The 27600-nt window shown below is 38.4% G+C and overlaps 2 protein-coding genes across 2 annotated transcripts in view; both read left to right on the top strand.

Moving 5' to 3' along the window:
• The window catches only part of LOC134748946 (bumetanide-sensitive sodium-(potassium)-chloride cotransporter), a 55969-nt gene extending 51348 nt beyond the window's left edge, over nt 1-4621 (top strand). The window contains exons 18-20 of the mRNA XM_063683814.1: nt 624-763; nt 1779-1912; nt 2192-4621. Coding sequence (XP_063539884.1) covers nt 624-763; nt 1779-1912; nt 2192-2305 — 388 coding nt within the window. The 3' untranslated portion in view covers nt 2306-4621. The remainder of the gene's footprint in view (nt 1-623; nt 764-1778; nt 1913-2191) is intronic.
• Nucleotides 4622-10866: 6245 nt separating this feature from the next.
• Nucleotides 10867-26983, top strand: LOC134749094 (bumetanide-sensitive sodium-(potassium)-chloride cotransporter-like). The gene is made up of 18 exons (XM_063683997.1): nt 10867-10932; nt 11267-11447; nt 12384-12643; nt 12852-12960; nt 13445-13584; nt 15555-15746; nt 16183-16414; nt 16683-16804; nt 17563-17698; nt 17963-18044; nt 18439-18562; nt 18933-19168; nt 19320-19513; nt 19848-19975; nt 20364-20515; nt 20974-21107; nt 25411-25544; nt 26527-26983. Exons 1-18 carry the CDS (start codon nt 10867-10869, stop codon nt 26635-26637), a joined length of 2733 nt encoding a protein of 910 aa, XP_063540067.1. The 3' UTR covers nt 26638-26983.
• The last annotated feature ends 617 nt before the right edge of the window (nt 26984-27600 follow it).

Consider the following 27600-nt stretch of genomic DNA (forward strand, 5'->3'; position numbering starts at 1 on the left):
GTACGACGGCAGGCTGACCCTGCTGCCGTACATCCTGTCACAGCGCACTGCGTGGTCGCACTGCAAGCTGCGCGTGTTCGCGCTCGCCAACCGCCGCCACGAGCTCGAGATGGAGGAGAGGAAGTGAGTGTGTTACAGGAGTGTAAGGTGTACGACGGCAGGCTAACCCTGCTGCCGTACATCCTGTCGCAGCGCACTGCGTGGTCGCACTGCAAGCTGCGCGTGTTCGCCCTCGCCAACCGCCGCCACGAGCTCGAGCTGGAGGAGAGGAAGTGAGTGTGTTACAGGAGTGTGAGGTGTACGACGGCAGGCTGACCCTGCTGCCGTACATCCTGTCGCAGCGCACTGCGTGGTCGCACTGCAAGCTGCGCGTGTTCGCGCTCGCCAACCGCCGCCACGAGCTCGAGCTGGAGGAGAGGAAGTGAGTGTGTTACAGGAGTGTGAGGTGTACGACGGCAGGCTGACCCTGCTGCCGAACATCCTGTCTCAATGTCTAGATTCGTCGTTCGGGATTTTTTCTGCCTGCGCTTCGATTAGTTAGAAATAGCACCATATCAGTAATTTTAATAATTTCACCCAAATTATTCAATGAAGCGCTATTAATAAAAACGATTCATTTTCAGCATGGCGAACCTGTTGTCGAAGTTCCGTATCGACTATTCATCACTGACCATGGTGCAGGACATCACCGAAGCTCCGCAGCCGGAGACGAAGAAAATGTTCGACGACCTCGTCGCCAAATTCGTTGACAACACAAACGAAGGTACACAATAAAATTATTATATTCCTTGCAGTTGAACAAGTTTCATAACGACAGCTTAGGTACAGCATCTCTAGATTGCTCTTACATATTAGCATATGTTGCACAAGCTTGGATTTTCAAACGACAAAGGGTAAAGGATGACTCACGCTAAACCGGACCGAGCCCGGGCCGAAGCGTCCGACATGTCATTTTCTATGACGGCTGATCGGTGAAAGCGAAGCGCCGGAAGGTTACGGCCCAGTCTAGCGTGAGTCATCCTTAACAATCCGTGCAGTGTTAGAGTTAACCGTACCGTATAGATTATCTCCCATCCAATTGTAATATTTTTATTAAGTAAAATAAATCGACTAATGACATCATATCCCGAGAATTTTGTTTATCTGGTATAATCCAAACCCAAGTTATGAGGGTTTCTAAAAAACGACGAAGCGCTTCGAGAAAAGGTAGGTAGTGCCCTTGCGCATCGCCTTGCTCGTCTTGGCGGGGGCACTGCCGTGCCCCCAGATTCCATTAACATACTGAAATTATGTCAACCGCCGTATTCCAGTCCTATCCTCTTACACTGACTATTTATAAATAAGAAATTATATCTTGGCAATCGCACACAATGCTTTACTTGTACTCGTAAAATATAAAACAAACTAAACACAATATCAATCCACAGCGCTGTAAGGATGAGACCCAAGACAGAAGTAAAACACAAGACTGTCGGTTAAATACTGAAGATATAATGCCTCAATTTAAAAGATACAATCCTTTATATACTAAATTATCTAGGTTAACTATGAATCACACTACTTGGGAGGTCTACACGTGTAAGGTGTCAAATGGTTGTTTACCTAAATTCCATTCCTTATATAGAGGAGAGTCATCTTACATGACTCCGTATATGGTACCGCTAAGCTATATGATCCTTATGATCTAATTAAATGTTATTCGAATCCTATAAATACCTAATATTCTATGCCTACACTTCAGCGCAGGATTCGTCATAGTAGAAATTATATTGTTTCAGAATGTAAAATAAGCGAGGTGGAGCTGTTAACGTTAGCTGAAAAGACAAACCGACAGCTGCGGCTGCGGGAGCTACTGCTGGAAAAGTCCAAGGACGCCAACCTGGTGGTCATGTCCCTGCCGATGCCTAGGAAGGTTAGTTGCATTCTCAGAAATATTCTGTTAATGAACCTATTATATTTCATGTACAACTATATAAGACGGACCATGTGAAGGAGGAGGAAATAGACTGGTTAAGGGCGGCATCGATTCCGCTGTGCGCTGTGAGCTTTCTCAATTTGTGGCCATAAGTATTATATGATACGGTTTGATACGTTGGACAAAAGCTACGCACCAGTAAACTATTTTATGTTGTCGTGAGAAACGATCATGGCTGTAAATACCACAAATAAGGTCAACTTCTTATTTTTTCAGGGGTCGGTGTCAGCTCCGCTGTATATGGCGTGGCTTGAGGTGTTGAGCCGCGACCTGCCTCCCATGCTGTTCGTGCGAGGCAACCACACCTCCGTGCTCACCTTCTACTCGTAAATAATCGATGCACAAACTTGATAAACGCGAGTTTTGTGTTAAAAAGACAATTTTTAAAGACACACCATCCCAGTTGACATTTAATGTATGTGGGAGGGGGGTGTACACGATTGGGCAGAGCGCCGTCCTTTAATATTTAAGTCCTTAGCCTCGAAATCAAATTTAAAAGTAAATATCCTGTAGGTATTAACCATCATCGAAACCGTTTACAAAGTATTATACTAGCAAAAATATTAAAATGACCAATTTAACCTTATACGTAGTGATATTTACGAACCTACTCCATAATTCCACGTAATACATTACATATAATAATATATTACGTTTATTTCAAAGGACGTTCTCTTTTCCTTTGTTACTTAAAAAGTACAACATGCGAATAAACTTTTTTATATTAATTAAGTGTTTTAATATTAAGTTACAATAAGTATTCGTTGTGACTGTAAGTTTAAATGTTAAATGTATTATTACTTTTTACCTAAATTAAGATAAGCACATTATTTTTGCAACAAAAGTTCATAACATTCGTGTATGTACAGAATTAATAAATAGGTATTTATTAATTCTGTACATGTATAGGTAACCTAATTTGTAATGCAAAATTAGGTTTCCGCTTCTTTCAGCTCTTCTGTATAGTAGGTAACTGTAGTGTTCACATTTTAGTTTATCAATCTATGAACTCTTAGGATAACAATTAAATAAGAATAATTATTATCATCAACACAGTGCACGGAGTGCACCGCTTCACCCGAGCGCCATGACAACTGACCAGTGTTGCTAGCGCATCTGACCATTTATTATTCGGACATCACATCAGTAACAATTAGGTATGTAGGTTAGCTACCTATCTATTGTGTTGGTGCTGAGATTATTTTCAATTGAAACAGTATTTTTCGGATTTAGTCACATAATTTAGTTCCTAGGTACATAATATACATACATATTTATGTTGGTAGATGCTACATTTCGAAGACCAAATAAAAACCCAACATCTGGGGGCACGGTAGTGCCCCCGCCAGCCAAGACGAGCAAAGCGAAACGCAAGAGCACTACCTACCTCTTCTCGTTTTTTAGAACCCTTATAACTTGGGTTTGGACTACAACAGATATAACAAAATTTTGGAGATATGATGTCCCGTCCGTGATTCCGGATGTTGACGGGAATAGGTAGTGGACTTATTAAGCATTTTTTTTTTCAATTGCATAGCTCACTTTCGATTTTATTTATATCTAAAAAAAATGATTTCGTCACTGACTCACTCACTCACTCATGTTCATCAAAACTCTTAGGGTACTTCCTGAAGTCCTAGGAAGCTAAAATTTGGTATGTAAGATAGTAGGTTGTAGTGGTTTTATGGTAGGTGGATAGTAGGTTTGGTATGGTAGATAGGTATTAGTACACAAACAACAAAATAAAACTAAAATACGAAATTTTTAGCCTCTAAGGGGGTGAAAAGGGGTAGAATTTTGTATAGGGAATCAATAACCGCTAAAACGATTTAGTTTAAATTTGGTATGGAGATAGTTTTTATTACGAAGAAGGATAAAGAATACTTTTCAACCCCTATATCACCCCGTAAGGGTGAAAAGCGGCAGGAAAAGGGCGTTACGGGGGAATAGGGGGTTGAAGTTTGTATGGGGAATCAGTAAAAAGCAGATTGTAGAAAAGATGCCCCCAGATACGTATTTAAGGAGTTTTAGTAAATCACCCCCAACCCGTTAAATTAGGAGATGGAAGATTGTCATAAGCAACTTACAAAAAGAAGTGAAATCCCGCCAAAAACATTTTCATGTAAAATGTAGCCAAAACGAAACCATAAGGCTCGCACTGTCAAATCAAAAAGTTATCAGATCTCTTGTAGAGCGAAGTTTCTAACTCTACAAGTGCAAGCCTTAACTTCACAAACTCTACACCCAGTCAAAATATATGGCTAGGACGTTTCGTTACTACAAGAACTATTGTATAACAAAAAATAATGAATAGTGAATAATTTTTTCACCTTACGCCCATGTGATGGTAGTGGAACGGCCAAGCCACATATTTTGACTAAGGTGTAGAGTTTGTGAAGTTAGGGCTTGTAGAGTTAGAAGCTTGGCTCTACAAGAGATCTGATAACTTTTTGACAGTGCGAGCTTTATGGTTTGGTCTTGACAACATTTTACCTACATGAAAACGTTTTTGGTGGGATTAGATATTTTAAACTTCCGAAAACTGTTGGTAAAGGTGGATAAAGTTTAAAATGTAAGAAAGTCAACCTTTTGTGTCTATTGTTCCAATATTATATAATACATATTTTAAGAATATAGATTAGGTACAAGTATTTAAAGGGCCCACCCATTACCAGTCCGCCGGACGATATCGGCCTGTCAGTTTGAAAGGCCGATAACTTCCGGCGGACTGGTAATGGGTGGGCCCCTTTACACTACAATCCTTAATTAATTTTGAGTAATAATAAATATTTATTGTTAGCAAAAGATAAACTATATATGAATCTTATTTATTTTCATTGCATAAGCTCACAAACTTGACGTTAATTCATTAGTGAAAACTAGTAAGTACCTAAATAAGTGTATTTTTCTAACTTCTCCGTACAATAGATTTACTTTTAATTTTTGGCAGCAATATTTTAAAATCAACAAACTGACCGAACGATCACGATCTAATCTTTTTAAGAAAGGTAGGTACTTAGAGCTACTGGCAATTTAGGTTTAAATATCGTGATAAAATAATTTAAAACCATATACCCTTTTATTTACAAGTTTTCTAACAAACTGTGAAACACCCAAAGAATAATATTAAGTACATGTTTTATACGCATATGAACAATTTACAATACTATGAGCTCATGTGAGCTGGATACGCATTTCGCATTTTAAATATGTTATAAATATACAATGTGATTTTAAACGTTAGTTAATAAATGATGTTAAGTATAATTAGTTTTAAGAATTAACGACAAATTATGAAAGTAGTAAAGAGATAGCTATAATGTGACAAGTTTTTAATAAAATAAATGATTTTTTTTAAATCAATATTTTGTTATTTTACCGACCACCGTAAAAAGGGCAATGATTATATAATTGAGTATTTTTCAATTCGACTCAAATCCGGATACTATAAATACATTGAATACAAATGACATTATTAAATAATGGCATTAATCAAAAGCTGCTATAGAAGTAGTAACTTTGTGTACCTAATAGTGGAAGGAATGAAAGAACGAACCGACCATTCCTAGTAGTTTTACCAATTAGTCTTACCAGTTAAACTACTGGGAATTTCCTTTCCCAGTACCCCCCCCCCTCCCTTCCTCCCCTTCCCTTAGACTTGCTAATATGACATGAGTAAGACCATTGGGAACTTTGTACCCAGTAGACTACCAGTAAAACAAAACTCCCAATAGTCTTACTCTTATGTAGACCTAGGTAATTGATAGACATTTTTGAGGTAGCGTGATGAATGCCGTTCATGCCATACCTTTTAAAATGTTCATAAAAGCATAGACAAATATAAGTAAAGAAAGAGTGATAACTCCATACATCAGTGTTCTTACCAAAACGCGAGTTATTTCGTAGTCGACATCTAACGTCAAGTAGTGGAATCATCAGTACCGCTACTTGACACCAGATGTCCCAAGTGTCGCTACTGACGAAAAATGTACTGCTAAAAGGATTTACAACTAATATTACAAGCAGAAGGAGTTGTAAATATAGTTCCGGTTAATCCGGTTAAAATATTAGCTGAAAACTGTTGAGCATTAGTTTTCGTTCGCCGCGATATCTATTGTCAACTAGCAGGACTGATAAATTCCGCTAGTTGACGCTCTAGCGACATCTATGTCGACTACAAAATAACTCGCGTTTTGGTAAGAAAACTGATGTATGGACCACTCTTTCTTTACTTATATTTCTCTATGATAATTTATCATTGATAAAAGTTCGAACACAAAAGGTGACTGCATTTGGAGTGTTCCAGGCTTGGAGGATATAACCAATGGAGACGCCTTGTCTGTAATTTGCTGTACAAAAAAGTCTGCCAACTTTTGCGGGGGAGGGGAACGTCAAATGTATACGTAACGTCAAAATAGCCATGTCAGATAAACATCAGTCCATACATTGTGTATGACCATTGGCCGACTATTTTCGACAGGGGAATTGCAGGGGAACGCCTGTTAATGGCTACTCTGTTTGGTTATATTCTCTGAGCGTCAGTTAGCTCCAAAGAGTATAATAATATATGAATAGAGTTAGACCGAGAAAAGTGCAACGATTTTGTAAGCGTACACAGTGCAATTGTTATTATATACGTCATAATTTCATAGAAGTTTGACGTTTAAAATAACGCACTGCGTGTGCTATCAAAATGTTTGGATAATGTTTGGTTCGTGCTAAAAAGTAAAAATAGAGGTTTTCAGTAAACTCCACAGTCTTACAACCCATGCAGCTTTTGTCTCGATTACAATTTTCTCCTCACTCTTTCACCATAGTTTGACTATTGTCATAAAATGTTGTCTTTTGCGTCAAAACAAACATCGTATTCTAGAATTACGAGTAGGCACCGAGAGTAACATAGTAATAAGCATAATAATGTGAAATAAAAAACCAATAATCTACTTTTAAAAGACTTAAAAATTATAAAGCTAAAAATATTTCGATATTTCGACATGTCCGATAATCAAAGTGCAGACGGTGAAACAAGTTTTAAGTACTCAGTTCGAATAGACATCTTAACTCATTACTTTATATCTTTTAAATACGTAAAACGAACAATAAAGAACCTTGACAAAAGTAGAAAAATAAATACTTGACTCGAAACTCGGAGTGATGATGAACATTCACGATGTGCAGATAAGTACCTGACCCACGTGTTGTTTGGTTCGATAATTGCAAGCATTGTTTAATAACTTACTTTATTGTAATTTACATGTTGTTTAATATCACAGGCCGACGAGATAAACTAATGGTAATAATCGATCCTCGTACAGTATTAAGATGATTTTACACGTGTTGCACATAAACAGTATTATTAATGAAAGCGGATCAATCTACTTAGAGTCAGAGTAAGGTAACTGCAGCGATTTTTAGCACAGACATTCAAGTGTCCTTTTAAACGTCAAACTTCTATGAACACATGCGTCTGTGCTAAAAAAATCGCTGCAGAGTTATCTTGGTCTTACTCTATCATACTATGTTGCGGAAAATTTCAGTAAATGCATGAGAAATGAAATGTAAGTAATAAAAACAATATCACCATGAAAAGAAAAATAAAACATGTTAACTTTGTTAACTTTTATACTGTGTTGCGGAAAAAATCTATAAAAGCATGAAAATAAAATAAAAAATAAAAGCAGTATTACCGCGGAAAGAAAAGTTGTTAAGAGGAAAAGGGACGACCGCTTCTCCATACAAACGTAGTCCCCATTTTTCTCCCTGGATATTAAAATAATTGAGAATATTTATTAAAAATTAAACGGCATAGTCTATTATGGTTGATGTACATCACATGCTAACCATATAATATTTTATTAGCCAATAAAATTGCATAAAAATATTTTCAATAAAGTTAATTAATATCCAGACAGGAAAATGAGGACTACGTTTGTATGGAAAGGCGGCTTCGGGGGGGGGCGGTCATCTACTTTCGTCTTAACTTTGTAGTTTCCTTCAAAATCGCAATTTCTGATTCTAGATGAAGTTAAGAGCAGAATCCTTTTTTAACTCTTCCGCGAAAATTGCACGTATCAAATATCCCTTCTTATAATGTATTAATGTTTATACCCCGATTATCAGTTACCTATAGCTTAGGACTAACTTCCCGATGATGTGTAGTGCACACGTGCCTTTAGGACGGTCTGACAAGATCGATTGTTCCGCACCCATCTTAAGAAGACCCCACGTATTCTGAAAACGCTCATCAACTCTGCATAACAAGGATGCCTTGGGGGGTCTGGCTACAACGGGCGACAGCCGCCTGAAGCCGCCGGGCGTCGCCTCGAGCCAGTTGTATCGTGTACTACGCAAGTGTAGTCGTTAATTACGACCGGCTAATTCGAATGAATTGAAACGGTTGACCGTATTGCGTTCGCTACGGAACTTGTCCAAGTTGTTGGCGAAATGGAAGTAAAACTGCTGCAAGATAAAAATACAATACGTGAAAACTCGACTCGTAATGGTAGGTATGGTCAAGACCTCGATGTTGTACGCTAAGTTCCTAAATACCTGTTACATATACATATATATATATATATATATACATTTGGCTAGTCCTCTTCTTCCAGGAAAGTTTAGTTCTATTACGCCTTTCTATCTCAAAATTAAGAGAGTGTAACGTGTAGGTGGGCATTGTCACTTACCACCACCACTACCATTTACTTTTTTTCGATAATCCACCAACTTTTGGGTTATTTCTACTCAGATTAAGACAGATTCAGACTCGAGAATATGTCCCCAAAAAAATGACAGTTTTGTAACGCATTTTCACATACATTTTGTATGGAACGTTACAAAGCTGACACCCAAAATTTGTATAAAAAACTGGGGACAGTTTATTCTTTGTCTCATTCAATAGTACTCGTGATTCTAAATAACCCAAAAGTTTTCGAAAATAAGTAAATGGTACCATTTTTTCTGAAAACCCCCAGGTTACGTAACTACTGAGTAATAGCTATGCTATGTAAAAGATAATTCTTTTTTTCCTATAAATAATTTGGTCATCTAAAAGAAACACCTTAATCAAACATAGTTTCTTTGAAATGGCTACCTACAGTCTATGTCTACGATGTCTGTTATATTTTCAGTTTCAAGAAGTTCAGCGTGCTATTATATGCCAAAGATAAGAAGAAAACAAGATATCCCGATAGAAGAAAGAGTAACAAAGGGGGTTAGAGTAAAATGGTCGCGATCAAAACAGGTAAGATGCCTACAGACAGGTCGAAAGAATTTATTAGGAAGTCTTAAAACATTGAGGAAGTTCAATTAGTAAAAAAAAACTTATATTTTTACTAAATACGTGCCGATTTAAAAAAAATGACTGATTGTAGGTATAAAAATCCTTTTTTTGTCGCTTTTGTTTAGAAGTTCAGTAGGCAGTTAGAATTAGAAGGAATTGAATTTTTTTGTTCTATTAACTTTGTATGAAAATTGTAAAAGTAAAAAGTGAAAAAAAAAAACCACTAAAACGTGCCATAATGGAATGGCAGGATGGAGAATGCTGTCTATTCTGAGTAGAATGAGCCCAAGAATGTCCAGATTTGAAAGAATCAGATTTTCAATATTTATTTTAGGAAACGCCCAAATCTTATTTACTAGGTATAAGCACAATATAATGGCACAGATTGTGCGTTCACTCTCTTCGCTTATTTTTTTCTTGGCCTTTTTTCCTCTACTGTTAGCGTATTTTGTTTCCATCTTGATTATTTTACAAGCTTTTATTTAACGTGCAAAGTATGCATGTATTTAAAAGACATAAAAGACATAGAATTTTTACATCGGTCTCCCCTATAATTAATTGCACATAATTATGTACATCAGGTTTGGATTATAGTCATCAAGTGAGGAACTAGTGAAGGTTACATACATTTTTACTTAGTGGATGATACTCAGTTTTAAAATATTTATTGTGGAATCATTTGAAAGGTTTGTAAGTTTTTTCAACGTAAAACCGCCATTAAATTAAATTAAATATAAATACATAAATACCTAGTCTAGCCATAAATTCCGTGATAACGTAAATTACACCATAGAGTAACTTATATCTATCTTACGGAGTTATATCTATCTTTGATTACACATAGCAACTATAAGTTAACAGGTATTAACACAAATTTTATATATCAAATAGACAAACTAATGAGAAATTCAAAAAATATAGTGAATATTAGATTTCGTAATTTCTTGCGTATTTACGTGTTTTTAAATGATGTAGCGAAGTGCCTCAAAAATACACACGTCTTTTTTACCACCTCCGTCGGGAATTTCCACCGCATAGCTTTAAATTTTGTCTGTAACAAACTATTTTTATGTGTCGCGTAGAGCAGACCTTGTTCTCTAAGATACATAACATTTTTTATCCAGTGGATCAAACATTGACTTGCAGAGAGTCAGTAAGTTGCCTCAATAACCTTGGTAAATTAATCCATATAAAGGTTTGGGAAGTTTTTTGGTTTTAGAGATGAGCTTTAACAAAATGTCCATTTTTTATCATGGAATGGAATACGGTTACACTCGTAACAAAATAGAGTATTCACTAAAATGGATTAATTTTTTTGGGCAAAAATTGGGCTTAGTGACCCTTTTATCTGAGCCTGGTTTTTGAGTTTTAGGTGGACCGAGTTCTACAATTTTTTATTACAGGATAGGTACACAAACTTTATGTCGTCATGTTAATGTCACTTGTTTAAAAGTTAAAGTATTTAGGTACATACCTATAGTGACAACAATATAGATTTCGACTCATTTAATATTGGGAGTAGTCTGGAATTTCCTAAAAGTAGGTTTTGTAAAAAAAACTGTTTCTTCATGGTGTAATGATTATTTTGTAGCCAGACGAACATCAGGGTTCCATGGTGTCGCTGGAACCCACTCCTGAGCTGACTACTTACGGAGGAATCAAGTTAGGATGGATTCAGGTTTGTGCCACAGTTTTTATTTCCAAAATTTCTACTGTGTGAACAAAATAGTAAAGAAATAAAATAATAAATTTCACTGTTAAATCATTGTAAGTTAGGCACGACTGACTATTTTCATGTAGAATTATCGCTTATATATCCCGCATGAAAAATCTACTTAGGTATAACAAAGGACTGATTCATAGTAATAAGCCATTATCTGACTTGAATGTTCCCTGTATTTGAACCATGCACCAAAAGCAGCACATGTATTTGAACCATCGTCCACATTGAGTGGTAAATGTTACCCCACTATTCAAAGTAACCCCAGTTTACGGTACATTCCATTCTTCAGGGCGTGCTGATCCCGTGCCTGCTGAACATCTGGGGCGTCATGCTCTTCCTCCGCATCTCCTGGATCGTAGGCCAAGCCGGCACCTTGGTCACCATGGCGATTATCCTGGTCTCTGGCGTCGTGTGCGTCATCACAACGCTCTCGCTCAGCGCCATATGCACGAATGGACAACTGAAAGGAGGTAATTACCAAAAATGAATCTTAAATTCTGGCACCGTGACCGTGCTCACCACAGCAATCATCCATATTGTGGTTTCGAGAGCATCGAATAATTACCATTTTTTTTTACAAAAAAATCATTGACTGAGGTACGAGTATGTAAAGAAGAATATAATTTTCTAATCTCCTCTAAAGCATCCATCAAGTCATGTACACATGAAATGACGTGGTTTATACTAAGAAAAAGACAATAAACATGTCCTGATATATGTTTAACAAGCAAATTGATTAGGTTGAGCATAACAGCGAATGATTCTCGTAAGTGGGTACCTACATGTAGATAACTGCCATTATGCAACTTGGATAGTTTACATTCCTTAGAAATTTGAATGAGTAATTAACAGTAAGCATCTGCCCGCGCAGCATGGTTTCCCCTATCACTAAGTCCGTCACTTTCGCACTCACGTACTTGTTAGAACGTGACAGGCATGGTGATAAGCGTACCGTGCTACAACTCCTGGTATTTATCGACTTATCGCAGCCTTAAGGGGCCCACCCATTACCAGTCCGCCGGACGATATCAGCCTGTCAGTTAGAACAAAAATTTGACAGTTCCGAACAACTGACAGGCCGATATCGTCCGGCGGACTGGTAATGGGTGGGCCCCCTTATGGTCGTCGATCAAGACCAATCGACAAATACCAATATTGTCCAATATGTTGAAAATGCCTATATACAACGAATGCGGCTTGAAAACTTTTGAATAAAATGCCTGCTTACAAGATAAAGTTAAACTGCAAAGAAATGTTGGCCTAGACAAGTCAATGTTATATAAATCACAAATATATGTACACCGTGTAACAATTGTGCTTATTGCTAGAAAATTCATTCCTGATAGAACACCACAAATAGAAACTAATTTAAAGTCCAACAACTGATAAAGACGGACACATTGCAGGAGGTGTGTACTACCTCGTGTCGCGCTCTCTCGGCGCGGAGCTCGGCGCGTCCGTCGGCGTGATCTTCGCGTTCGCCAACGCCGTCGCCGCCAGCATGAACACCATCGGCTTCTGCGACTCGCTCAACGAACTGCTGAGGGCGCACGGCCTTAAGATTCTCGACAACGGGGTCAACGACACGAGGATCGTCGGAGCTATCGCTCTGCTGGTTATGTGCCTCATTTGCGCCGTTGGGATGGACTGGGAGACAAAAACTCAGGTTGGAATTCATACGTTCATTAGTTAGAATCACAATAAAAGTTGGGCTAATAACCACCAAAGCGACTTGTCGAATTTTTAATGAATTGTATTTATTTATTAAGTGAAAAAGTGTAGTATATGTACTTGGGCAGATAATTTTCCTTTCAAACCTGCATACTGTTAGAATTGTATATTTGTACGTACCTAACGTAACTATTTTCTTTCAGAATTTTTTGATCACAGTGATCGTTTTAGCGATTTTCAACTACGTCATAGGTGTCGCCAAGGGACCCGCGAACAACTCTGAAATCGCCCGGGGCTTCGTAGGAGTCAGCGGTAAGTAGAGTTTTTGTCCGTTTGGATATTATTCTAACTAATTCCAACATTGCCATCCCTCTCTAACTTATACAGCTTATACGAGTATACTCGGTGAAGATTGTGGGATCGCCAACATTTTTTTTCTGTTACTCAAGTAATTTACACATTCCGTGTGTAGGGCTTTTTCACGGTGCATTCATATGTACCTATAAATACAATGATATTTCTGTGATACAATACATTAAAAAACTTATAAACAGGTAAGGGGGAATCGCCTTCCGAAGGAGTTTGTGATTTTTATCTCTTGTTGCATGCAGGTTGATTGAAATTAGGCATTAGCTAAGGTATATATTGCCTTAAAAGTAGCTATCAAGTAACGTTCAAGAGAATCAATCAAGTAACGTTCGTTTCCTTTTATACGCAAGCTTATAATATGTTTAGTTAAACTCCATGTTAAAGGTACAAACCATGCTAATTCTAACCATAATAAACTATGTTTCAGCGGACACGATGAAGCAGAACGCAATGCCTGATTTCCGCCTCAGCGAGGGCGTCCACCACGACGTGTTCACCGTGTTCGCGATGTACTTCCCCGCCGTCACTGGCGTGCAGGCCGGCGCTAACATTTGTGGCGACTTGAGGGTACTTATACTCTACCTATATATCTCTAGTAACGGAACTGTTGTTGGCAGCATCTGACAATGTTTCTGCGGGCACGATGAAACAGAACTCAATGCCAGATTTCCGCCTCAGCGAGGGCGTCCACCACGACGTGTTCACCGTGTCCGCGATGTACTTCCCCGCCGTCACTGGCGTGTAGGCCGGCGCTAACATTTGTGGCGACTTGAGCAGGGCCGGATTAAGGGGAGGGCAACCGGGGCAACTGCCCCGGGCCTCCACAAAACAGGGTCCCCCACAACTTAGGAAAGGATAGGAAAAATAATTTGGGGCCAGGGGGCCTCCACTCCTGTGTTGCCCCGGGGCCTCTACACCTCTAAATCCGGCCCTGGACTTGAGGGTAGCTATACTCTGTTTATGTAAGCAACGTAGCTGTTGTTTGCAACGTCTGACAATGTTTCTGCGGACACGATGAAACAGAACGCGATGCCGGACTGTACCTTCGGCGAATGTGTTTACCACAACGTGTTCACAGTGTTTGCGATGTACTTCCCCACCGTCACCGGCGTGCAGGCTGGCGCTAACTTTTGTAGTGATTTGAGGATAATTTGATAATTTTCTATACTAAATTAGGTGCCGATTATAATTTGAGCACATCATATTTTGGTATGCTATTCTATTTTTACATCTGTGACATCAGCCATGGATTTTTTATTTTATTTTATTTGGGGCATCAACAGCAATACTAAAATTAATACAAATCATAGTGAGCAGAAAACATAGCCAATAACAGATGTCCACAAAAGTACAATTAACATGCAATAACTAAGTGGAAACACAAAAAAAAAAGAAGGGAGTAAAAAAGCATTCTATACAAACTAGATATGGCTTGCATAACATGTGTACGTGTGTGTTTTGAGTGATTGTGTGTGTATGTGACTGTGACTGAGTGTGTAATGGAAGACGGAAAGATTAAGGTGTGTAATTATTTACCTAGTTAGATTTCGTCAATTGTCGTTATTTTTAGATTTCAGTAGCAGTGACTGCACTCGTTTTTTTAAAGTTGGTTTTGTGCAGTCGAACAAGTCGATACTACTAAATTGTTTATTATAAAGTTTTAGAATACGATATATGGGCGAATTTTGAGCATAGTTGGTATGAACTCTGGGTAGACTAAACAAGCAGCGCTCGGAATTACGAGTTCTAATAGATGGCACTGAGAAATTGATCTCCGACAGCAAAGAAGGACTGTCAATGCGACCTGAGAGTATATCATATAGTGCAGTGATGTCTAATAATACTCTTCTATTCTGGAGACTCAAAAAGCGGTGACGAATACATCTGGACTCGTAGTCGGTATCCCATTGCCTAATACGGAAGCCTAGGTGGCGCAAGAAGGAGCGCTGAATATTTTCTATTTTTTCTTTATGAATTATATACTGGGGAGACCAAACGCAGCTAGCGTATTCAAGGACGCTTCGGACATAGGCATAGTATACTACTTTGATGCACCCGACATCCTCAAATTCACCACAGACGCGAAACACGAACCCCAGGTTCTTATAGGCACGGTTCACAATATCGTCGATATTTTGAACATATGTTAACTTTGAATCCAGGGTCACACCAAGATCCCTCACTGAGTATACTCGCTCTATAGCTTCACCTCCTATACTGTACTGAAAATTGATTGGGCAGGGATTAACTACAGTCAAGCCCATAATTTTAGTCAAAGTTGGTCTCCAAAGCGAACTTCTGTTATAATTGTCATACCTATTACTGTCCTACGTGCCTTATAGTCTTCACATGGAAACTCATTTTTTTCCAAACTAATCATTCTTCCCAAAAATTCAAAGATATGGTCAAAGTGCCGGGAAACTGCTGTATGGGAGCAGCATACGATTAATGAGTTTAGAGATCCTAGGCAGAACCCATTAGAATTTTCTCCTGTAGACAACATTTCATACCTGTTTAATTATGATGATGTTTTGCAGGATCCCGCCTCCGCCATCCCAAAAGGCACGTTACTGGCGCTATTAATCTCCATGTCGTCGTACGCGCTAATCGCATTGCTCTGCGGTGCAGGAGCCTTACGCGACGCCAGTGGCGACGTCAAGAACCTAACTCACGCTGCGCTGTCCGCCTGCGCACCTAAGTGCGATTATGGGCTGCACCGCGACTATGAAGTAATTTACTCAACAATACCAGCCTCTATCCGCGAAAGTTGAACTTATCTCGTCAAAATCTGTGCAGCCAAGTTTTTCAGCCACATATATCTAAGCATCTAACCGCATAATCTTTCGTATTTACTAGTGTAATATAGTATTTTTTAATACTACGTATTACACGAGACAAGCGTGGCAAACAAGCATCCGCCCCGCCTGATGGTAAGCAGCCTTTGTAGCTTATGGACGCCTGCAACTCCAGAGGTGTTACACGCGCATTGCCGACCCTAACACTCCGCACCCTCGTTGAGCTCTGGCAACCTTACTCACCGGCAGGAACACAACACTAAGAGTAGGGTCTATAGTGTTATTTGTAACATAGTTAGTAGGTGTAATAACATTCTGACTGACTAGTGCTACATTATAAACATCATTAATTAATTATATACACTTTCAGATAATGCAACTAATGTCCTGGTGGGCGCCACTGATCTACGGGGGCTGCTGGGCGGCGACTCTGTCCACCGCGCTGACCAACCTGCTGTCAGTCCCGCGGCTGATCCAGGCCCTGGGCGTGGACCGCATCTACCCTGGCCTTATCTTCTTCTCGAAGCCCTATAGCAAGCACGGCGAGCCCTATCGAGGATACGTGCTCACCTTCTTTGTGTCACTGCTGTTTTTGCTCATCGGTAAGTTTTAAAGTGGTAATGAGTGTACCACATCAATGATAATCATCGTTGCCACTGCCATATAATATCGTAATAAATATCGTGAAATAACGTTTCTAGCCTGCTTTTAAAAAGCAAGTCATTAACATTTACTCTTCTGATGTCTGACAGGTACTGACGACTGACTGAAACTGCGATCACTAGCAATTTCTTCTTCTATCTATAACATCGTACCCCCATGTTTGTTCAATAATTTGTCAACCTCTTTAATGCAAAGTGTAATATCCAGCCGACCTGAACACCATCGCGCCGCTGATCTCCAACTTCTACCTGGCCTCGTACGCGCTCATCAACTTCTGTACCTTCCACGCGGCCTTCGTTCACCACATCAGCTGGCGGCCCACTTTTCAAGTATATACCTATTCCGTTTAAACGGGTCTATATAATGCTACATACTTATATTGCTATTATAATCCTATTACTAAACTGTTTGCATTTTGACACAAGGACTAACTAAAACCTCGAACACGGGACAAAAGAACAAGGTGTATTTTTGCCCTTTGTTATCCCATTATGTTCAACCAAAAATAGATATAACTCCGTAATAGATGGATACAGTCTAAGGAAAAACGTGCCTCGAAAATCACGAAAATTTGATTCTCGATCAGATGGCGCCACTACCTTTGGCCTACTCTCGTATAGAGGGCGTTGACGGTTTCGTGTGTTATTTAACAATTTTAACGCATATCAGTGAAAGAACATGGGTCAAAATCATAAAAATAATTAATGCAAATAAAAAAAAATGTTATCCATATTTAAATACATTTTATCGTATTTTTATAAATCTTCATTTTTAGTTTTATAGTGTGTTGATAGATGGCAGTAAATTTATTGTGGTTACAAAATTTACCATGACAGTACCGCTCTATAATATTATATCCTCTTTGGTTCAACTAACTAAATAGGGGCATTCCACGCGAATATAGCATACGTTACGCTATTGCGTTGTATGGCAGCTACCTCAATAAAATCCGTAAAGCTCGAGAATAAACTGCCAATTTGGTCACCAGACCTTAATATCGCTTTCTCGGCATTTTCAAAAGTACCTATTAGAAGAATGGTGTTACGTAAGCGACATTCTCGTGGAATGCGCCTTACACACTTTACAGTTTTACAACATGTGGGTGTCGCTGCTGGGTACGGTGCTGTGCTGCGCCATCATGGTGCTGCTGAGCTGGTCCATGGCCATGATCACGGTGATCGTTTTCCTCGTGCTCTACCTGATCGTGCACTACAGGAAACCAGGTACGACGATATTTATTTATCGTAATTTTTAGTAAAACATATGATAGACGGTCCCAACTCTAGGCCTCCGTCATACTATGGGACTTCAATGCTAATCCAGATTGTGAATGACGATGACGATACGAACTATTGAGAATAGTTGATGACGGACAAGCACAGCCTATGTATAAGAATTCTATAAGGATGTTAATGTTATTGACAGATTTTTTCGTTTCTCGCCACTAGTTACCGACCGCGTGTCATGTGTGTCTGTATGTATTCCAGACGCAGACTGGGGCAGCAGTACGGAAGCGCAGCGTTACATTGACATGGTGCAGTCGCTGCTGGAAATTAACCAAAAACACAGGTGAGTAAGCATAGAAATCATTTTCTTATGACTGATTTGAAAACTCATTCATCTAACTTTTTCAGTTTTGTATCGCTAACTAACACCCATCTACTAGTTTTATTGTATCGTAGACATTTAAAAAAATACAATGAAATCGTGACACGCGCTTCTTTTTTGTGGAACGATCCTCTGCGTGTTTCCCAGAAAGCATCCAAATCCTATAGTTGCGCTGCCTTTTCTGTATTCACACATCGAGTTAAACCGTTTACCATTTACCGCATACGCAGCTATATATTGTCAGTTATAATATTTAACTCTATTGACAGCTGAATCAAGTATAGTTCAATTATAAACAAATATTTTTTTACAATATTCATGTTACTTCAGTAAGGAGTAAGTTTTGTGTACACAGTGTGAAGTCGTATAACCCACAAGTCCTGGTGCTATCTGGGCCGGCGGGACGACGGCCGGCGTTGATGCAGGTAGCCGGCCTCATCACTGGCGGTACTTTCAGCCTGCTAGCTGATATCCACGAGGTATTCTCATTATCATCATCGTGTGACGCAAGAGTCTTCACAATGTCCACGCTTTGTTTGGCTCGCCTAATTGCACTCTTGACAAGATTGTCAAACGTCCGTTTATTCATGCGTCAAAATATTGTTAAAAAGTGGGAGAGTCAAAATTTATCGAAAATAAATGGCATAGTTTATGAATACATTTTATGGCATTATCTGGATAAGGGCCTATCTGTATCTGTAATCCCATAACGCGTGTCAAAATTAAACTCGCTAGTCGGGTAACATCTGGTTTTGTAATTTGTCTATACTTGTAAATCAATTACAAAAGACATGAACTTAAATTATCAACCCTAAGTACATACTTTTCCCAATGACTCTATTATAACAGTACGGGCTATCCTCGGCGGATCGTGAAGCTCGCATCGCGTCATCCTACCGATGGCTGCGCTCAATGAACATACGCGGGTTCGTCACGCTGGTGGACGGCAGCAGATTCGACGCCGGAGTCCGAGCGCTGCTGCAGGCCTCAGGGCTTGGAGGCCTCGCGCCCAACATCGTGTTGCTCGGGTATAAGTACGATTGGGCGCAGGCAAGCAACACGGAGGTCTATGTCAGGGTTGTGCGGTAAGTTACTTCGAGCCTCAGAGCTTGACTCCTATTGTTGAAATTTCAAAACCTTCAATATATATTATGTACAACTGGAATTCTTATTCGTAACATTCGTAACGTGCAAACAAATTATATTAAGTAGTAACTTGACTTATAATACTTGCAGGCTAGCCTTCGAGCATAAGCTTGGCGTGCCGATCCTCCGCACGGCGCCCGAGCACCGCGCTAGCGACAGCGTGCAGCTTCTACCAACCAGTTCAACGTCTCTTATGCGGCCCAGCATGAGGGAAATCCAACAGCTCCTGTACCAGGACTCGGACTTCTCCTTTGTCGATACATTGCCGCTAACAGATGAAACAAGTACGTATTTATCTACTTTTAAAGTTTACGAATCTTTCTAGTGTTTATTTACATTTACTACCTACTTACCTTATTTCAAATACCTAACTAGAATACTTTGGCCCGTGAGTGAGTTTTGGTTATTGCTAATAACTAACGAGATAGATTTAATTCGCGTCATTTTATATTAACTATTGGAATTAAGTAATATAGTGTGAGATATTTTTCTGGCATGTAGAAACCTTTAATATCCAGTGATGTGCAGTATGTGCACTTGAGCAGTGTAGCCCTGTCTTTAATATCCAGTGATGTGCAGTATGTGCACTTGAGCAGTGTAGCCCTGTCTTTAATTCAGTAAGAAGAGAATCGACACATGGTAAGGATCTGAAGGCCCCAAGCGACTCATTCAAGATCCTTGAAGCAGAGAGTTACCAGACGCTGCTGTCTGCTTCCGGACCCTATAAACCCATGCAAATTCAACACGTGAGTCTTACTGCAAGTTCAATAATTTAGGAAATGTTCAATTGATCATTACGGCCGTAACCAAGTCGGCCGAACTGGCTGCCGAAGTACTTGCGGGTACCTATATACTAATATCTACCATAAATAAAGAGGAATACTGTAACATCAAAATTAGTGCACAATATTTATAACTGCAGTTAATGTATTGTTAATGCATAATTTATTAACTGGACTATCCAACGATCGCGCTCACCATTCTTATTAACCTAATCAACATTAATAAAGTTTATGTGTACCTAGCGTGTTATTTCCACACACACACTTTGTCACTTCAGTCTGTGCAGAACTCTGCAAGCTAACTAGCTGAGTCGGACTGGATAGGATACGATGCATGTTTGTTTATTTGTAGGGAAATTTGGACGCGTGGTGGTTATATGACGACGGCGGGCTGAATATCCTGCTGCCGTACATCATCGCGACCCGCGGGGCGCACGCGCCGGTCCAACTGCGTATCCTCGCGCTCGCCCGCCACACCCGCGACAGAGCCGACGCCGAGAACCAGTAAGAACTAAGAAAGAACTCGTGAGAGTTTGGTCCTTATATTTTATGAACGCAAGTCCAGGTACATATTAATAATATGGGTAGGACAAAACTTGCATGCACTCGCTCGATCATACGTTTGGGAATGAAACGCGTGCCCGCCTATCGTCATTGATAACATTGTCGAAAGATAACATGTAGAGTGTAAAAACATAATGGAAAAATAGGTAGAGTTAGACCAAGCTAAGTTGGCAGCGATTTTGATAGCCCAAGCGGTATAAGTGTTATTGAATCGTTATAATCTCATAGAAGTTTGACGTTTAAAATAACACTTGCACCGTCTGGGCATCAAAATCGCTGCTAACTTAGCTTGGTTTAACTGATTTTGTATTTGTAATTCGTACACAACGGCTAAAAACCCACCGACGTAGATTTCGTACGCATTGATGATATTAATGCTGTGAAGTTCATGTCCACAGGTTAAAGAGTCTCCTGGCGAAGTTCCGCATCACCTACACATCTCTGACTCTCCTGAGCGGCGTGGGCGACACGCCGGCGCCCGCCACCTGGGACCTGTTCCACTCGCTCATACACAGGCACGCGCCAATTAAAGGTTGGGTGACTGCTATAGTTCTGTATAGTAATTGGCCAGTCATAACAATAAGACTTCTATTGGCTTGTTTCTTTCTGATTTGTTAGGAGTGGCCAATTACTATGTATAGTGGCCAGTAACTGTAGCAGTCACCCTACAACATAGACTAATTGTGTACCAAGCAGATAGGTCTGCGAGCTATATTACAAATTAAGAAATAAAAGGAAAAAATTACATATTCACCGTTCGAGTGGCTCGATCAGTTCTGGACGGCGGCGGCGGCGGCGTCGATCGCCCCGCTGCCCGCACCGCCTGTCGCGTGCGTTTAGTCCGCGACCTAACAGATACTTTGATTCGCTCTTTATTACAATCTTCATTTACATTCATAGTCATACTTGTTATGGCCATTTTTTGCCCGGATGCTGCACTTCATGATAAAAGCAAGCCGCTTTGCACAGTGCTAGTAGCGACCAAACTGAGTGATTTGACCCGCAGCAGCGCAAGTTTCACCCCTTAGGAACAGAGATGGCGCCACTTCTTTAAAAAATATTTCAAAAAATTCTACAGGCTAAACCAATGAACCGATTTAAATGTTTAATATCTCAAATGAAAGCTTATTATATAAATTACTTTTAAAAAAATACTCAAAAAATATATACTGATTACTTTCGACAAAAAACGGCATCTTAAGTTTTTTTTTTTACTCGATTGATAGTTTTTACTTGGTTTCTCAAAAAAAATGTATGGAACATGAATAGCTTAATGCATGTATATATTACTGAATAAATAACAAGTATTATAAAAAAAAACCGACACCGATACCTCTCATACTTCACGAAATATAAAAGTTTGAATGTGAGTGTAAATTTATTCAAAATATATTTAAAAAACTTCTACAAGCTTAACTATTTGACCGATTTCAATGTTTAATATCTCAAATAAAAGCTCATTATATACATTACTTATAAAAAATACTCATAAAACATATACTGAACCCTTTTGGCAAAAAACGGCATCTTAAGTTTTTTTTCTTACTCGATTGATAGTTTTTACTTGATTTCTTAAAAAAAATATTATGGAACATGAATAGTTTAATAAATATATATATAGTACTGTGTATATAAAAGTATTACAAAAAAACCCGACACCGATACCTTTCATTCTTCACGAAATATTTAAGTTCAATTATGCACGTTCTTACAAATAAATCCTTTAAAAGAAATCTTCAACCGCATTAAGTGCACTGATTTTAATATGAAATGTGTCATATGAAAAGAAATCACCCAATTTGTTTTAATAAATAAAAAATTTATCAATAAAAACTGAATAAAGTTTTTTCCTGGTGGTGAATTACAAAAAAAATATAACAAATCTAAAATTAGGAATTATTTTTATTTAAAGTGACTACATTTGTAAACAAAAAACTTAAATGTCCTCTTCGGGTTCATATTTATTTATTGCAACCATGGTTTTATAGGTATTACAAGTTCTTGGTAGTTCCACATGGACCCCGTGGGGGCATAGCAATATTACATGCATACTTAGGATCTAATCTTAAATCTATGTGTATAATATAAAAGTAGGTCAATTTAGTAGTTTTTATACATATAAGCCGAATTGAATCCGATAATTGTCAGATAATTGTCAGTGTATTAAATACAAAAATAAACGGGCACCTAATTATTATTAGGTGATGTCAAATTATATGGTTCACCGGTAGATGTAAAACTGAAAAAGAAAAGTCGTTTTGAAGTACTCGTACCATTCCAATACTACAAAATCACTGATCATACATGAACTGGTGGCTGTAGATTACTGTTGAATTATTTTTGTGCCTAGTTGATAACCATTAAACCTATAATTTTGTGCCAGACCTATAATTAGTGGTCAGCATGCAAAATAACCCTGGATTGAAAATTACATTAACTTACTTTTGATTTGTACAGCCACATTTGCATGATTTACACTGGGCTGTGCATGGCCAGCTGCCGCGACGACACCCACAATGCATAGTTTCGCAGCCAAATTTGCAGCCACAATGGTCCAAGAGGCTTAATTGAGACCAAATCGCGGTAACTGCCGACCATTCCGGAGTCCAACTCTCTTTTTCCTCAGTCCATCCCCCAAAAGATGTACATGGTATGGAAACTTCTGGTTTCAGAGCGTTTCCCCATATATAGCCCTCTTGGTAAGCTGCTCGAAGTGCATGTTTATAGAGAGCAGCTGATGTAGGTGGCAGGGTTGGCAGGTTCTAATTTCTCGGCCAAATCAGATTTGTTCCCTGAACGACGCCCTCCATTAACTGACAACGAAGGTGGACAAATTTGGTTTTCGTACTGGAAGAATTCGTTCAGATCAAGCTGCCTTTCTCTGGCCACTATAAAAAGACGGGAAAATAGGAGTATGTCAACTTTTAAGTTTTTGATTTTGTCAGTTGTCAGGTGTGTAACTACATATTTTAATTTTAGTATAAAGTTACCCTAGATTTGTGTTATTGTTTGGCCAAACGGAACACATAAACGTAAACGAAGTTCACAAATATTTGTTTGCTTCAAAAAACAAGCTTGTGCCAAGCCTGCCACCTACATCAGCTGCTCTCTATAAACATGCACTTCGAGCGGCTTACCAAGCGGGCCATATCTGGGGAAACGCTATGAAACCAGAAGTTTCCATACCATGTCCATCTTCTTGGGGATGGACTGAGGAAAAAGAGAGTTGGACTCCGGAATGGTCGGCAGTTACAGCGATTTGGTCGCAAATAAGCCTCTTGGACCATTGTGGCTGCAAATCTGGCTGCGAAACTATGCGTTGTGAGTGTCGTCGCGTCAGCTTACCATGCACAGCCCAGTGTAAATCATGCAAAGGTGGCTGTACAAATCAAAAGTAAGTTAATGTAATTTTCAATCCAGAGTTATTTTTCATGCTGACCACTGATTACAGGTCTGGCACAAAATTATAGGTTTAATGGTAATCAACTAGGCACAAAAATAATTCAACAGTAAATCTACAGTACAGGCACAAAAATTATCCAACAGTAATCTACAGCAACCAGTTCATGTATGATCGGTGATTTTGTAGTATTGAAATGGTACGAGTACTTCTCAAAACGACTTTTTTTTCAGTTCTACATCTACCGGTGAACCCGAAGAGGACATTTAAGTTTTTTGTTTACAAATGTAGTCACTTTAAATAAAAATAATTCCTAATTTTAGATTTGTTATATTTTTTTGTAATTCAGCAACAGGAAAAAACTTTATTCAGTTTTTATTTATAAATTTTTTTATTTATTAAAATAAATTGGGTGATTTCTTTTCATATGACACATTTCATATTAAAATCAGTGCACTTAATGCGGTTGAAGATTTGTTTTAAAGAATTTATTTGTAAGAATGTGCATAATTGAACTTAAATATTTCGCGAAGAATGAATGGTATCGATGTCGGGTTTTTTTGTAATACTTTTATATACTCAGTATTATATATATATATATTTATTAAACTATTCATGTTCCATATTTTTTTATATGAAATCAAGTAAAAACTATCAATCGAGTAAGAAAAAAAACTTAAGATGCCGTTTTTTGCCAAAAGTATTCAGTATATGTTTTTTAAATATATTTTTATAAGTAGTATATATAATGAGCTTTTATTTGAGATATTAAACATTAAAATCGGTCGAACAGTTTAGCTTGTAGAATTATTTGGAATATATCTTGAAGAAATTTACACTCACATTCAAACTTTCATATTTCGAGAAGTATGAGAGATAACGGTGTCGGGTTTTTTTATAATACTTGTTATTTATTCAGTAATATATACATGCATTAAACTATTCATATTCCATACAATTTTTTTGAGAAATCAAGTAAAAACTATCAATCGAGTAAAAAAAAACAAACTTAAAATTCCCGTTTTTATCAAAAGTATTGAGTATATATTTTTTGAGTATTTTTTTAAAAGTAATGTATATAATGCGCTTTCATTTGAGATATTAAAGATTTAAATCGGTTCATTGGTTTAGCTTGTAGAATTTTTTGAAATATTTTTTAAAGAAGTGGCGCCATCTCTGTTCCTAAGGAGTGAAACTGCCGCTGCTGCGGGTCAAATCGCTCAGTTTGGTCCCTACTATCACTGTGCAGAGCGGCTTGCTTTTATCATGAAGTGCAGCATTTTGTTCATAACAAGTATGACTATCAATGAAATCGAGGGATAAGTAAATATATTGAAGTTGATTATATTTATATATATATATATATGTATGTACATAGTGTAGTATGTATGTGTATGTAGTTTAAGCTAATTAATATATTGAAGTTTTGTTCTAGACTGTTTGGTAAGCGAGGCTGATTTGAGAAGATGGGAAGCAAAAACAAGCCGACAGCTGCGCCTGCGCGAACTGCTGCTCGAGAACTCGGGAAAATCCAACTTCATCGTCATGAACCTGCCCGTGCCTAGGGAAGTGAGTAACAGATAAAAACCGGACAAGTGCGAGTAGGACTCGCCCACCGAGGGTTCCGTACAAATTTACACAAACACACTTTTTTTTTTACACATGTACAGTTTTCAGATTTTTCCCTGTACTTGTAGTACTATAAGACGTCTTGCCAAGTTTCATAGTTCTAGGTCAAAGGAAAGTACCCTATAAATTTTGATTCCCTTGAGCAAAGATAGATATAACTCCGTAATAGATAGATACAGTCTAAGGAAAAAACGTGCCTCGAAAATCAAGAAAATTTGATTCTCGTTCAGAGGGCGCTACTAGTTTTGGCCTACAGTCGTATAGATGGCGTTGACGGTTTCGTTTGTTATTTAACAATTTTAACGCATATCGGTGAAAGAACATGGGTCAAAATCATAAAAATAATTAATGCAAATAAAAAAAAACATTTATCTATATTTAAATATTCAAATATCGTATTTTTATAAATCTTCATTTTTAGTTTTAAAGTGTGTCGACAGATGGCAGTGAATTGACTGGGGTTACAAAATTTACTATGACAGTAACGCTCTAGTATAAGTTACTCTATGCCTTGAGTGTCAAAATATATATTTTTTTCCTTTTGAGGTACGGAGCCCTAAAAAATTGCTTGTACGTGTTGTTGTTGTTGTTAAAATATCTTGGTTACATCTAGTTTGTGATTACCTTGTATTCCCATTTGTCCCCGCCCCACGTGACATGAGGCGGGGACAAATGGGAATGATTTTCATGAGGTGCCTATTCCTATCTGTGCCCGACTTGGACAAATGGGAGTACACCTGCGATTGACAGATGGTTTTTATACATTTGATTTTTATATTCTGCTTGTGGTAAGGATTAAAAGCCTTAACCAAACGAATTAGGTAGTATACCTAAGTAAAAAACCAGTAGCCAAGCTGTGTCCCTTATATTGCGTGCGTATATTGGACTTTTCAAGTAGATATCAAATTGATGGGTATTTCAGGGCCTACCGGCGCCGCTGTACATGGCGTGGCTGGAGATGCTGAGCCGGGACATGCCGCCGATGCTGTTCGTGCGAGGCAACGACCAGCCAGTACTCGCACATGAGGCTTAGACAATCAATCCAACTCTAAACTGAAGCCTAGCTAACTTATTGAGTAGAGGTGTATCGTCCTGCATCTTACTACCAAACGAATCCATACTAATATTATAAATGCCAAAGTGTGTCCGTCTGTTACCTCTTCACGCTTAAACCGCGGAACCGATTGTTGAAATGTGGTATAAAGACGAGTCCCGGGGAAAGACATAGGGTAGTTTTTATCCCACAAATCATCATTTTTATGGGGGTGAAAAGGGTGGTGGAAGTTTGTATGGGGAATCGATAAAAAGCAGATTGGATAAAAAATAAGCTACCTAAATTACTAACTCCACGCAAAAGCTAGTAAAAAATACGCGGTAATGCCAAGTTCCTTTTAGATATGCTGCTTTTTAGTAAAAAAAATTGGGAAAATATATTATTAACCTAGAAAACATATTGTGATTTAGTCTTCCGTCCGAAAGTACAACTACATAGACACCTCATAGTCACCATAGTAGAATTTTTTAACCCTAGAGGCGCAGACTGGCTACCTTCTTACCTACCTAATATTCTGTGATATCAACAAACTGTAATAAAATGCTGTGCAAATTGTGATAAATAAAACTAAATAAGTTCAATATATTACAAGTTTTTTTTATTTCACACGTATTTCACAAGGGTTTTTAATTTAGAATAAAAACAGAAAATAAAATATTTACAAATACAAGAATCAACAGTGGCGTGGCTCCAGAGTAACAACTATAATAAGAGTTTATTAATTACTATAAAACATGGAAGTTCATAATGCTCCATACATTTCATAAGGAAGTTTACATTGAATGACACATTGATTAAAAAATAATAGCGAATTGTCTAGTATGATACAGGACTGAGGCAATTTCGTGTCCAACTAACTTGTGTGCAATTTTTTTACATCGTGTTTTTTATTTGATGATCGACTCAGTTAACTGACCTTATTGTCTGGAATACGGTTTACAA

This window comes from Cydia strobilella, chromosome 17 (genome assembly GCF_947568885.1).
Source record: "Cydia strobilella chromosome 17, ilCydStro3.1, whole genome shotgun sequence".
NCBI classification, from domain to species: domain Eukaryota; kingdom Metazoa; phylum Arthropoda; class Insecta; order Lepidoptera; family Tortricidae; genus Cydia; species Cydia strobilella.